Source organism: Vigna unguiculata, chromosome 2, assembly GCF_037176805.1.
Source record: "Vigna unguiculata cultivar grain cowpea cultivar isolate G323 ecotype 2 chromosome 2, ASM3717680v1, whole genome shotgun sequence".
Lineage (NCBI taxonomy): Eukaryota > Viridiplantae > Streptophyta > Magnoliopsida > Fabales > Fabaceae > Vigna > Vigna unguiculata.
The window spans coordinates 25,238,390-25,251,377 of NC_140793.1; the positions used below are offsets into that span (position 1 = coordinate 25,238,390).

The window sequence follows — 12,988 nt, forward strand, 5'->3', positions numbered from 1 at the left end:
AAGTAGGATACAACTTCTTTGTTTAGGTTTAAACCCACCTCATCACTAATGTATGTCATTACCCGAGAAAGTCCTTTGGAGTATGCTTACATTTTTTTAGTTCTTTTCTATAAAATATATATTTGATTTAAATACAATTTATCTTATTTTTTAAATATTAGGTGATGGTTTTGCCCCTCAAAGATTTATAGGACGTAATGATAATAAAGCAGGACCAAGTAATACGCACATTACTGACACTGAACATGGTTAGTCAACTTTATTGATCAATATTTAATTCATGTTATTTACTTTCCATTTCACAAAATATTTTTATTTTCTTTTATTATTTTATACATATCCATATCCGATCAATACAGAAATTTTATCATCCTAAAAACAGATTCGAACGAAAAAATTGGGTTTATTTATCATCCTATCAAGTATTGTTTAATTGAAAAAAACAAGCAAGGCGAATCTATTTTGAAAACTTAAAACCGTAAATGTTATTTAGCATGATGATAAAGAGAATAAATGATATTTTATATATAAAACTAACAATTCTAAACAAAACTTAACTTAGTAAAAGAAACATGAAATGAATTAATATTATTAATACATATACATATACACATTAATAAATTAGTTTGTAAGACACATTTTAAAACATGTTATATATTAAAGTTTTCTGCAATTACTTTTTATATAGTTTCTTAATGCAAAAAAGTACAATTAAGAGTTATACATTTAGTTAAAATATTATTTATAATTTATATACATATATTTATATATTTAATATACATAACAATTCAATCTATAACTTATATTTATTAATATATTATATTAATACATGGTATTTATTAAAAAACAATGATATTTTAATAATTAAATTTTAATTATCATTTTTAAAATTTGACATGACATCTTTTAAATAATTTTAAAATATAAAAAAATAATAAAAATAAAAAGATGAAGAGTGACTTAAAAAATATTACCACTTCAGATTATAAAAAATTTTATCAAAATTTAATTATTAAAAAATAATTTTCCTTTATTAAATGATTCACGTAAAAGATCAATTAAAAGTTTTTTTACAGGGTTATAACTAACACTAAAATATTTATATATTTGTATTTAGTTAACTTATAAATGGTCTTTTAAGTTTTAAACAAATATAAGAAACTTTATCAATTATAGTATATATGTATTTAAATTTATTAGAAATTAAGTTAAAATAAAATAAAAATAATATTATTTTTAAGTTGTAAAAACAAACATTTACATAGATTTTTTTTTTTTTAAATCCATAGAAAATCTGAAACCCAAATAGAACCGACCTCATTAAAAGCTACTCCAATTTCCAACAAATGACTAAAAACAAACAAAAGTTTATTATGGTGGCGCACTTAACCAATCTTCCATCACATTCACTCACAAAGTTTCCTTTTCCCACTTCCATTTTCAACACGCAAAAGCAATACTAATTAATCTTCTTTTTGGTCTTCACCATTTGTTTTATCTTCAATCTTCTTAGTCTTTAATCATGTTTATTCTAGACTCTAATACTCTTCTCAATTAACAATGCCCTAGAAGTTTCTTTCCAAATTTTGTTACTTAGTCTTTAATCATATCCACTAATCACCTCCAAATCCAAACAAGTTAGAACTCAACATGATTAACCTTTTCATCGTGACGAAAGAATATACAATATCATTATTCTATATTTTGAATAACTAATATGCTATACCAATAAACAAAACGAATGTAAAGAAATACTTTACTTTTCTCATTACGATGTTATTAATTCAAATTATTTATTAATTTTATCAAAAGCAAATTATGATAATATAAATTTTAAAATATTTATTAATTGTTTTTTTTGGGTATACTATCATGATATATATTTTTTGTTTTACGACAATAGGCATTTAGACAATGTCAAAAATAGTAAAAATATTCTCAATTATTTTATATATATATATATATATATATATATATATATATATATATATATATATATATATATATATAATTCCTATTAACTAGTCAACATTAGAAACATGGAAACTACAAAGCAATTTCCTGAAGATTCAACGGAGTGTTCACCCTAGCAATAGCTGGTCCAGAAGCCATTAATGTGATGAACAAAAGAAAGGACAAGAAGGTCAATGGAAGAAGATGAATGCTAATAACTGTTGCCTTTCAAACTATTTTCTTGTGCGTGTGGCTCAATTTGGCACGCCAAGTGGCCAATACAATTCTATGATTCAATTCTTTAATTAATTCCAGAAACTGAAACTTGTGAATTAAGAATATATTTTAAATAATTTTTTTTTGAATAATAAAACACAAGTGTTTTTTTTTGTCCCTTGTTTCGTATTTGTATTATTATTTTTTAATTAAACTTACTAATCATAATGTCATGATCAGTTGAATTACTAAATAAATTATGACGACGATGCGAATTGGGTTGGGTCACATTAATATCCTATTAAAATGTTTAAAATAAAATACAAATGATATGTTTACAAATAATACAATAGAAAGATTACATATATTAATAAATGCAATATTTATCGAAATTAAAAATAAAAATAAAGTGTTTATAAAAATTAGAAAAAGTAATATATTTATAATAATTCAAAATAAAAAAACATTTAGCAAACATCATTTTCATAATATATTGTATTTGTAGTATGAGTTTTAATCAATCAACTCATTACATATTTGAACTAAAATTGGATTGAAAAAATAATACAACTCACTTAACTTGCTATATATTTGAATTTAAACTGCACCCTAAATTATATAAACCGCCTTTAATTTACATGAAATGTTATATATATATATATATATATATATATATATATATATATATTTATATATTTATTTATTTATTGTTTGAGTTACTTCTTTTAAGCATTGTCTTAAAAGCTTTAACAAATTGTTCATAAACTAATTTTAAAACTCTTTAAAGTTAGTTAAGGTCCAACTTACTCAAGTTTTCCAAAATATTTTTAAAATTTGTATTCAAACCCCTATTTCCAAATCTATTGATATATTTTTAATATGTTCTTTACCTATTAAAGAGTGTCATATGAATCAATCACAATATAATCTTCCAAGTGCATCTCAAATAGCAATTGTTATTGTTACTGCAGACACATAATCAATGGCATGTGGTCGAGATATTAAAATTGTAGGTCATGATGGAAATTTAATAAACATACAAGAGACCATAGGATATTATGACACTTTACAATATCCTTTATTATTTTCTTTTGGAACATATGACTGGGACACCAACACAAAATAATCATAATGGTCAAAGTATCTCATGTCGAGAATATTATAGTTTCATGCTTCAGGTAACTTCTATCATAATTACCTCTATTTCATCAAATTACTTATGAAGAAGGCTAACATATTTTTAGAAACACATGATTATTTAATGTAGATTCGTCCAAATGATTAGTCTGTAATATTACAAGTGGGACGACTTTTACAACAATATGTTCTAGATAACTACGTTAAGATTGAGACCGAGAGGTTACGATAGATTCGTAATCATCAAAACAACATTTGTGCTGAAGTGTACCAAGGTTTGCAACATGTTTTGCATGAAGGACAAACTCACGCAGGTAAATATATTTAAAAAGACATTTATTACATCTAAATATATTATCATTCACACTTTCATTTCTTTGAAGATACTGTTGGAAAGATGACAATACTACCATTGTCATTACTGGTAGTCGTCAAGACTTGACACAATGATATCAAGATGGTATGAAAATTGTTTCTCACAATGGAAAACCTGATATTTTCCTTACAATGACATGCAATCCATCTTGAAGTGAAATTTCATCTGAATTACAAAATCAACAAACTCCACAAGATCGCCTTGACTTGCTCACAAGAATCTTTCGAGCAAAATTTGAGCAATTGAAGGAAGATGTTGTTAATAAAGGACTCCTCAAAAAAGTTATTAGTTATATGAATGTTATTGAATTTCAAAAGCGTGGGTTACCGCATGTACATATGCTATTGATCTTAGATAATAATGATAAGTTACATGATCCACAAGATTATAATAGCATTGTCAGGGCAGAAATACCAAAATGGAAGAAGAACCACAATTGCATGAAGTTGTGTTGAAACATATGATACATGGTCCTTGCGGAACTCTCAATCCTAGATCACCATGTATGAAGCGTAATCAATGCCAAAAGAGATTTCCCAAAGATTTCTTGGAAGAAACACGACAAGGTAATGATTCATATCCTCAATACAGAAGACGTTTTGATGAACTAATTTTCATAAATAGAAATGTGACTATTGGCAATAGATGGGTGGTTCCCTATAATCCTTGGTTACTCTTAAAATACGACTGTCATATAAATGTTCAGGTCTGCAGCAACATCAAAAGTATTAAATATTTGTATAAGTATGTTTACAAAGGACTCATCGAGTAGCAATGGAGATTCATAAAGGACCTATTATAGATGAAGTCCAGCAATATCGCGATGTTAGATGGATTTGTGCTCCCGAGGCTTTATGAAAAATCTTCAGATTTACAATCTATTGAATGAATCTAGCTGTTGGAAGATTGCAAATTCATTTACCAAATCGACAACAAGTGCGATTTTATAAGCAACAAAACATCAATGACGTGTTGAATAATGATAACAATTCCAAAACCATGCTCACACAATTTTTTGCCCTCGATCAAAGAAATCCCGAATCTAAAACATTTTTGTATCGCGAAATTCCAGAGCATTATTGTTGGAATAATAGACACAAGGAATGGTACCCAAGAGGTCAATGTCACCATGTAGGAAAGAGAGCTTTCTTACCAAGAATTAAACACAAAATAACAGAGAGTGCAAATCTTCCTTTTTGTGCTTATAAGGAAATAATTCCCTGTGAGATTGAGTTTTACAATTATTATAAATAAATCACAAGGACAAACTATACCTACCGTTGGGATTTACCTTCCACGACATGTTTTCAGCCATGGTCAGTTATATGTTGCTTTATCAAGAGGTGTCTCTCAAACTTCCACAAAAATCCTTATTAAGGAAGGACACCTTGAAGGAAAACAAGGCATTTTCACTAAGAATGTTGTTTATAAGGAAATTTTGTTATCTCAAAACTAGGTATTATTCGTTTTTTACTTCATTTGTGTCATTAAAATGATTATATCTTCATATTCTACTTAATTATACTTCTATTTACAACTACGATAATAAAAGTCATCATATTTATTTGATACCTTGCAGGTACGATAATAACTAAGGACAACTTACACCTCAATGAAGAAATACATGTAAGTCATTTTCACAATACCATACCACAAGAGGTGATATCCAATAAGTGTAGTTTTAAAAGTTTAGTTCCCAATCTAGCAATAGTTGACATTTTCTTTGTATAATACAAAATTTTTAAACCAATGGAACACTTGGAAGGATGAATATTCACTCTCATTGGTTAGGCTAATAGACAACAAGGTAATCAAATTAATTCATTTCAACTATAATATGTCATGTTTACATATATCAATACAACTATATTGTACATCATGTTTACATATATTGTTCTTCAATTGTAGATTCATCATTTAGAAATTTATTCTATTGGTTGGGGATCCACTATAATAACTGATAAAACACAACTTTCAAATTTAATCAAATGAGAATTACTTTCTCAAAATACATGCAAGTATTATGCACATTTAAAATTATCTACTTTCTTCCATTATTCTTCTAGGCTTAAATACCTTTTTTGTCCCAATTTTTGTGAGCTTTGTTTCATTTGGTCCTCATTTTTTCGAAATGTTCAAAATGTTCATAATTTTTGTAATTTGTGGTCAATTTGATCCTTTTTGCAGACGCTGTTTAAATCGTTAACGGAAGGTGAACAATAACTGCTACGATAAATTACAAAAATTAGGACCATTTTGAACATTTTGAAAAAATAAGGACAAGTGAAACAAAACTCACGAAAATTAGGATAAAAAAAGGTATTTAAGCATTCCTTTATTATACCACACAAAATCTTTATTATTATACCACACAAAATCTTTATTCTTTTTTTTTTTACTTCTTTCCATTACCAGAAAACAACAAAAATCATTATCAATCCATACTCGCTACAACAACAATCTTTGTGATTATCAAAATATATGCATCAATGAGGTTATTACTATTTCCTCAATATTTGTATACCATTACATATACATTTAATGTCTCATAAGTAAATAACAATATTCAATGACATCTTTTAGTTCTTTAAAACTTAACAACTTATGGACCATGTCTTCTACAAAGAATTAAGAAGACTGCTTCATAGGTAAATAATGATTTTTTTTTATTTATACATAATTCAATTACTACATAATATTTCTTTTATTTGCATATATATTAACAATAATATTTACTTTTTATAAAATGCAGGGAAGCTGAAACACATCCTAGACATCAATCTTTATTTGACCTCCCAATTAAAGAAATATTTAAGGATGTAATTTATGATAATTTTATTTACTAATTTTTTTCTACACCATGTATGTAGTAAAAATATATTTCAGTTTTTTAACGAATGTGAATTTATTATATAGATGGACACTAAATTTTAGACACCTACTAAAATAGTTTGTATATTTATAGATAAGTACCATTGACTCCATCGCATATAGTTTATTAATCTCAAATCTTGATCGAATATATTAAATATTAGTTGATACAATTTATTAACTAGTAATTTTGTACTCTCTTTTTCAACTAATCTACATATACCCATAATAAATTATCATTAATTATTCTTAATATTATACTAATAAAAACATAAAAAAAGCAAAACACACGCCTGTTTAACATTATATTCCTCATTCACTCCAAAATTTATTACCGCCTTTAAATATTTCAAATTTAATATGAAATGAACCTTCAAACAGGCTAATAATCTTAACACATTAATGGACAGTTTCTTTCTGGACCTCACTTTTTTCTTTATGCAGTCCCATAAAATCCATAAACTCCAAATGATTATTATCTAAATTCCCTTTTTCCATACCAACACCAACTCTCCCTCTCCTAACCCCTTCACACCAACACCAACCCTTTCTCCTTCCTCTTCCCAACAGATTCCAGTGCTGCCATTGACACACTCCTCAACCTCGAATGTATCCTCTCCTCCCTTTCAACCCTAATCGATAAATTCCACAACCTCTGCGGCCACTTCTCGCGATCCCTCCTCCATTGTCTTTCGCGATCTCGTTGGCAACGCATCACTGTTTTTTCTTTTATTCTTCAGTTCTCGGCTGTGGTGCTCTGTACCCTAGGAGCATAAGCAGCAACTTCGATCACGAGGTTCTTCTTCTTCCGTCTTCTCTCTTGCTTTCGAATTCTGATTTATCGATCAATCTTTTGGTGTGAGTTAGCGTTGATTTTGCAGACCACTAAAAATCGAAAAACGCTTGTATTTCTGCTAGGTTTATTGATTAATATGATCGATTGGAGATTGAACTTAGGTTCATTGAGAGTCATTCGATTCGTTAAATGTGACTTTTAAATTCTCTTGTATGTGTTGATTGCGGATTCCATTGGGTTGTTTAAGTTTTTATTTTGGATGTACATATAGGCAAACGAGGTACTGACTTGCTACCAAGAAGTTCGTTTTCGCATTTGCGCTTGACTTGATGCTGGATTTCAATGTCAAACAATGTATTTGTCGAATGTTATTTTCTCAAGCGAGAAGCTAGTAGCTGAAGAAAGGTGTGTGCTGAAGATTGAAAATTTGTTTATTAAGTTCATTTGATGGGCTGTAATTAGGATATTGGAGAGAAGAATCCTGACATGCATTAATAACTAACTTATAACATTAAATGTTACGGGCAGGATTAGGATATATGTACCAAAGTTTCGTCTGGGAATCCTTTTTTATATTTAGGGCATTGAAGCATAAACATAAATGCAAACAACAGGCAGGCTATCATTTCACCCTGCCATCTTACAAATTTTAGTATCCTCAGTTGTGGAGTTAGAGCTTGTCTTTGAAGCATCGATACTTAAATTAGTTTCGTGTCTGATACCTATATGTTAAGGATACTTCACTAGTTCTTATCAATGAAGCATCCAAACCTATGAAGTACAAATACTTTTATGATGGCAATCATTTGTATTTTATTTTTGGTAACTTCTAAGAAATTTGATCTTCATTTGGATTCGCATAATTGCAGTTATATGTTTATTATATTTTAAGAACTTTTATATTTGTGGATCTGCCCATATATTACCTGTTTATGATTGAATTCCAGAAAATTAATGAAGTTAAGAAAGAAAATGTAAGCAAGTTTAATAAGGATGATCTTTATCAATCTTTCAGCTCTTGCTCTAGGAAAATACTTTTTTTTTTTTAAATTTTTTGGAGCAGATCTTGGAGAGTAAAGGTATGTGTGTGTATTAGCGAGAGCTTATGTAATTTCTAGAGAAAGCATGTATCTAAGCTTATTACAAAAGAGTTAATCAATTACTATAAGTGATAATTGATTATTTTGTTCTTGATTGAATCTGTAAATTCACTACAAACAATATAATGGATTATCTAAATAAATAATTGATTATCTGTGCTTAGATAATCAATTATATTCTTTAGATAATTGCTTATGTACAAGGCAATATCAATCCTTAGAATTGTCTATCACAAGATAATTATATTTTAACATAATTGATTATATATTCTTGCTCAGATTAAAAGAAAGAATTTCATAAACATTTTGAAATGATGATAAAGAATGATAAGATAGCTATACTTAGTCTAATGTATGATTTACTTGCACTCATGCATGTGAAAGATAAAATACTCAAAATGATAGAAGTTACAGGTTTGTTCATCGTCATAACTAAAGAATTGTATAATCCTTCATGATTAACATTCTTCCTGTACTTTTCTAACTTCCTACCCTATAATCATACTTACATATTTGTAAATGGGTGAAGACATATAAGATACCGTGTAAAATATATTTCTGATTCTTATTATCTATCACAGATGAAATTGTATTCTCTCACTGTGCTGCTAAAGTTTCTTGTACAAACTAGAAAGATATGTTCTTGTATCTTAATATCATATAAAGCTTTAAATCAGATTGTGATTTGAATAATAGAGAAAGGGGAAAAATGTGAATGGAAAAAGACAATAAAGATTCTGTTGAAAAGAAAAGTTTGTTTTGTTGTATACCTGCAGCAAAAATGTTGTCATGCAATGGAAATTAAAACTTCTTTAGCTTTGAATATTATTAGATTGTTAGTGAACTATCCAATAATGATTGGACTGTTATTTGGTGCCTTTGTGATTCAATTATATTTTTAATTTCCTCTTGTGACTTAGTTTGATCTGTAATGTTTGATGGAAACCATACGGTTTTAAGTGAATTTAAGGGTCTAGGATAGGCCATCGTAACTAATAACCATCATCAATGTTTTCTTTGTTTAGGAATTGTGGCCATTCTAAATTTCATGTAAACCTCTGTTTTGAACTGATTCATTTGATGTGCAATGAATTTTATGTTCTTGATTTCCTTGATCTTGTGAAATGGATTTTTAGTTGGTCAGTTTGAACCTGATACTTCCAAATGATGCTGGAAAATTGCGCAAGGGTTTTGAGTTGCATTAAACTATGAAATGAGTTTCATGGAGATTCCATCTGATGGAAGTGGCAAATAGTTTTTAATTCAATTAAGTATGTAGGATTTGGTATCCTCATGAATGTGATTACATTTGATTATTTGTTTTGACCCTTTCCTAGAGGTTGGAAATGATGAAATTTTGTATGTATTTACGTTTTTAGCTGTGATTGCATTGATTTACTGGTTGTTAATAAGTTTTAATTTTTAAGGCTATATTAGCATTTTGAATGCATTTGATGTGTGAATGCTTTATGTAATGAATTGAATTCTTTCATCCAATTCAATTATTTTGTCTGTTATCATTTGATATTTATTTTCTATTTACTTATGGATTGTCTAGTCTTGATCTTCAGGAATTCTTTATTTGATGTAATTTCAGAGTAATAAATGAAGCACATTGTGAAGATTTTGGCATTGGTAGTAGCCATTACAGTGTTATGGATTGGCCTTTTACAAACTTCTGTGATTCCATATAACCATACTTGGCTGGTAGGTGTTGTTATTATATGCTTGATTTATATTTTTTATCTGGCTTTTGGGACAAGATATTTTTGGGTGGGGAGGCTTTCTGTTTCCAAGGATGGGGCATGAACTTCTGCACGTGGATACCCTATCAAGGGGGATTACTGGCAGCTAAACATCAATCTTCTTGTAGCTCTATTTTGTTGAATTCTAATTACATAATGCTGACACTTCTTTGTTTTGTCCTCTGTTCAGCTACCTATATATTTTGTTGTGTCTTTAGGATGTTACGGTCTATTAATGGTTGGTGTTGGTCTGATGAATTTCCCAACCTGTCCTCAAGAAGCTCTGTTGTTGCAGAAGGTATTCTTCTATGCCTTTTGTTTCATTGCCTTGTGCTTCTATGGTGCCTATATGCATGTTACTTGATGTGTGCATGCGTAGTTTACTCATGTCACAAGTGTGTGTACATAAAAATATTTGGGCTGAAAAGATGACTATGTTTAATTTCCACACACTGGATTGAAAATGAGATATTGATATTTATCAAAAATAGACGCTATTTAGGTTTAGAATTTTATAAGAAAAGGATATGTTCTCTTATATTCCCAAGCCAGTCATAAAAATGCGTGTGAAGTCTTAACAGTTAACGACCACACAGACAAACCAATCATATTCCCAAGTGTCAAATAAGTAATCTCGAAGAAAACCTGTTTCCCACCTGAATTTTACTCCTCGGGCCCTCATAACTTTGTGGTTTCTAATGACTTATTATGTTTGGAACGTGTGAAGACTCCACTCTGGTTTAAAACATGTGGTATGTCTCAGTTGTTCTAATTTTTAGGGACTTAACAACTGTGTCATTTATCACTGGAGTCGGTGGGATTCTATGACCAAGATTCTTTCCCTCAAATTTATCATTTTGATTTGAAAAGAAATCTAGGTGCAGAATCTGGAGTAGTTATGGGAGCGGTGGAGGGATACTTATGTAAATCAAATGTAATCACAAAAATCTTTCAATATTTCTTATCTGATATACAGCAGACCTAAAATATGAATTGCTTTGTTGTACAGCAATCTATATCACACTGTAAAGGATCATCATCCTCATTATCAATGAACAACACTGTCACTGGTATATAGAGTCTGCAACAGTGTTCTTGTCAAGCTCCAATTATTCTGTTAAAAAGTGATACAGGGTTTTTGTTTGGGTCATTAACAGAACCAACCACCCAAAGCTTAAGCTATTATTAGATAGAATATTTTTTCATCTCTAACTTATCTCCATACGTGTGTGAATTTATTTGGCACTCTTTCCATATACTGGTAGGTAATAAATGTCATCAGCTAAATATATACTTAATTTTGCCAACTTAAAGGATCTCAGCACCAAATTGCATGTGCTTTACTGTTCTGTTCTCCCTCTTCTGTATTTGCACTGCATCTACTACTGTAACGAATCGATATTGCCTCCACAAATCTTAACTCTATTCAAATTAGAAGCCAATTGTCATTATGGTCTTGTTTCCTAATTGTCCTTCTAAAGAATCCAGTAGAGTTGATCATTATGGTCTGACTATAGTAGATTGATGTTGGATTCATGATGTGAAAAAAATTGAAGCTATTGTTCCTAGTTAGAATTCTGATATGTTCTGTTGATTGTGGCTTATTTTAATTTTTTTCAGGACATTGTTGAGGCCAAGGAATATTTAAAACAGAAAGGAGTTGATCTCACTCTCAACTGATGTGGTCTGAAATCTAACGACATCTTCTGAATAGGCTGCTGACAATTACCCGAGTTGTTCTGAAAAGACTTTTTGCATTTAGCCTTCATACACTAAATACTGATGTGGAAACTATTTTGCTTATGTATATGAACTCTTCATTACAATTAATAGATAGTTTTTTCTGTTTGTGTTATTAATTAGACATTTTTAAATCCTTGATTTATAAGGCTGTATTTTTATTTTTATTTTTGTCGAGGAATCTGAGTACTATAAAAATGATTTATGTTCATTTGCTCAAAAAATTAAAATAAAATAAAATTTGAATAATTAATTTACAGCTCTTTTACTTTTTTTATTTTAATTTTGATTGCAAAGACATCCAATTGGGATTGGTGGAAGGAATATGCCAATATTAATTAGGCATCCTTAAATCTTTGATTTATATAGCTGATTGATGTATTATAATTGTGATTATAGTAAAGGCGTTTTAGGTTCATTTGCTTAAATAATTAAAATTTGAATAATTAAGGCAGTGTACTTTTATTTTTTTATATTTTTTATTTGATTGCAAAGACGCCTAATTAGAATTAATGTTAGGATTTTAATTGTGTACTTTGTAAATTCTTGAGTTATTGAAGTTGATTACTTTATTAGAGTTAAGGATTTGAGTTTATGACGTAGACTCATTTGATTAAGAAATTAAAGCTTATATAATGGAGTTATATAATGGAGTTGGTGATGTCATAATTTCGATATAAACTTGATTTGTTTTAGTTTTATTTTTTTGCCAAGTGGATACAAAGCCTACAAGGATGAGAATACTAAAATGTTGACATAGAGAGATAATAATACCAAGTTCAACAATTATCTCAACAAACTAGCTAAAATACTATGAAAATCTGAAGGAGAAATAACATCTTAATGTAAAATGTAACATCTCTAAATTTTATTAATGTTAATGCATTAATGGTTAAAAAAGTCCGCAACTATAGTTGTAATTGGAATATGACCTTAAGTGCATAGTCAAGTAGCCTTAAAGAAAGGGGTTTAATTGATTTCTTTTAAACATTTTTATGTTCAATCTTTAATTCCCATTATCATATATAAAGTTTAAGAGTTTGTTGAAATTCCC

The 12,988-nt window shown here is 28.8% G+C and overlaps 1 protein-coding gene across 2 annotated transcripts; it reads left to right on the plus strand.

Annotated features, from left to right (window-relative positions):
• Positions 1-7,027: 7,027 nt before the first annotated feature.
• DPMS3 (dolichol-phosphate mannosyltransferase-like protein) lies at positions 7,028-12,053 on the plus strand. 2 transcript variants are annotated; one of them, XM_028052584.1, is made up of 5 exons: positions 7,028-7,349; positions 7,621-7,754; positions 10,047-10,156; positions 10,385-10,492; positions 11,815-12,053. In XM_028052584.1, exons 3-5 carry the CDS (start codon positions 10,055-10,057, stop codon positions 11,872-11,874), a joined length of 270 nt encoding a protein of 89 aa, XP_027908385.1. In that variant the 5' UTR covers positions 7,028-7,349; positions 7,621-7,754; positions 10,047-10,054; the 3' UTR covers positions 11,875-12,053. The 2 variants fall into 2 exon arrangements, with proteins under 2 accessions (XP_027908385.1, XP_027908375.1); XM_028052574.2 differs by lacking the exon at positions 7,621-7,754 and having other exon boundaries at positions 7,029-7,349.
• The last annotated feature ends 935 nt before the right edge of the window (positions 12,054-12,988 follow it).

What these genes read in the sequence shown, in the direction of transcription:
- DPMS3 (XM_028052584.1), top strand. Translation starts at nt 10,055, where the DNA reads ATGAAGCACATTGTGAAGATTTTGGCATTGGTAGTAGCCATTACAGTG. An exon ending in CATATAACCATACTTGGCTG is followed by an intron (nt 10,157 to 10,384) that starts GTAGGTGTTGTT and finishes TCCTCTGTTCAG; the next exon opens with CTACCTATATATTTTGTTGT. An exon ending in AAGCTCTGTTGTTGCAGAAG is followed by an intron (nt 10,493 to 11,814) that starts GTATTCTTCTAT and finishes AATTTTTTTCAG; the next exon opens with GACATTGTTGAGGCCAAGGA.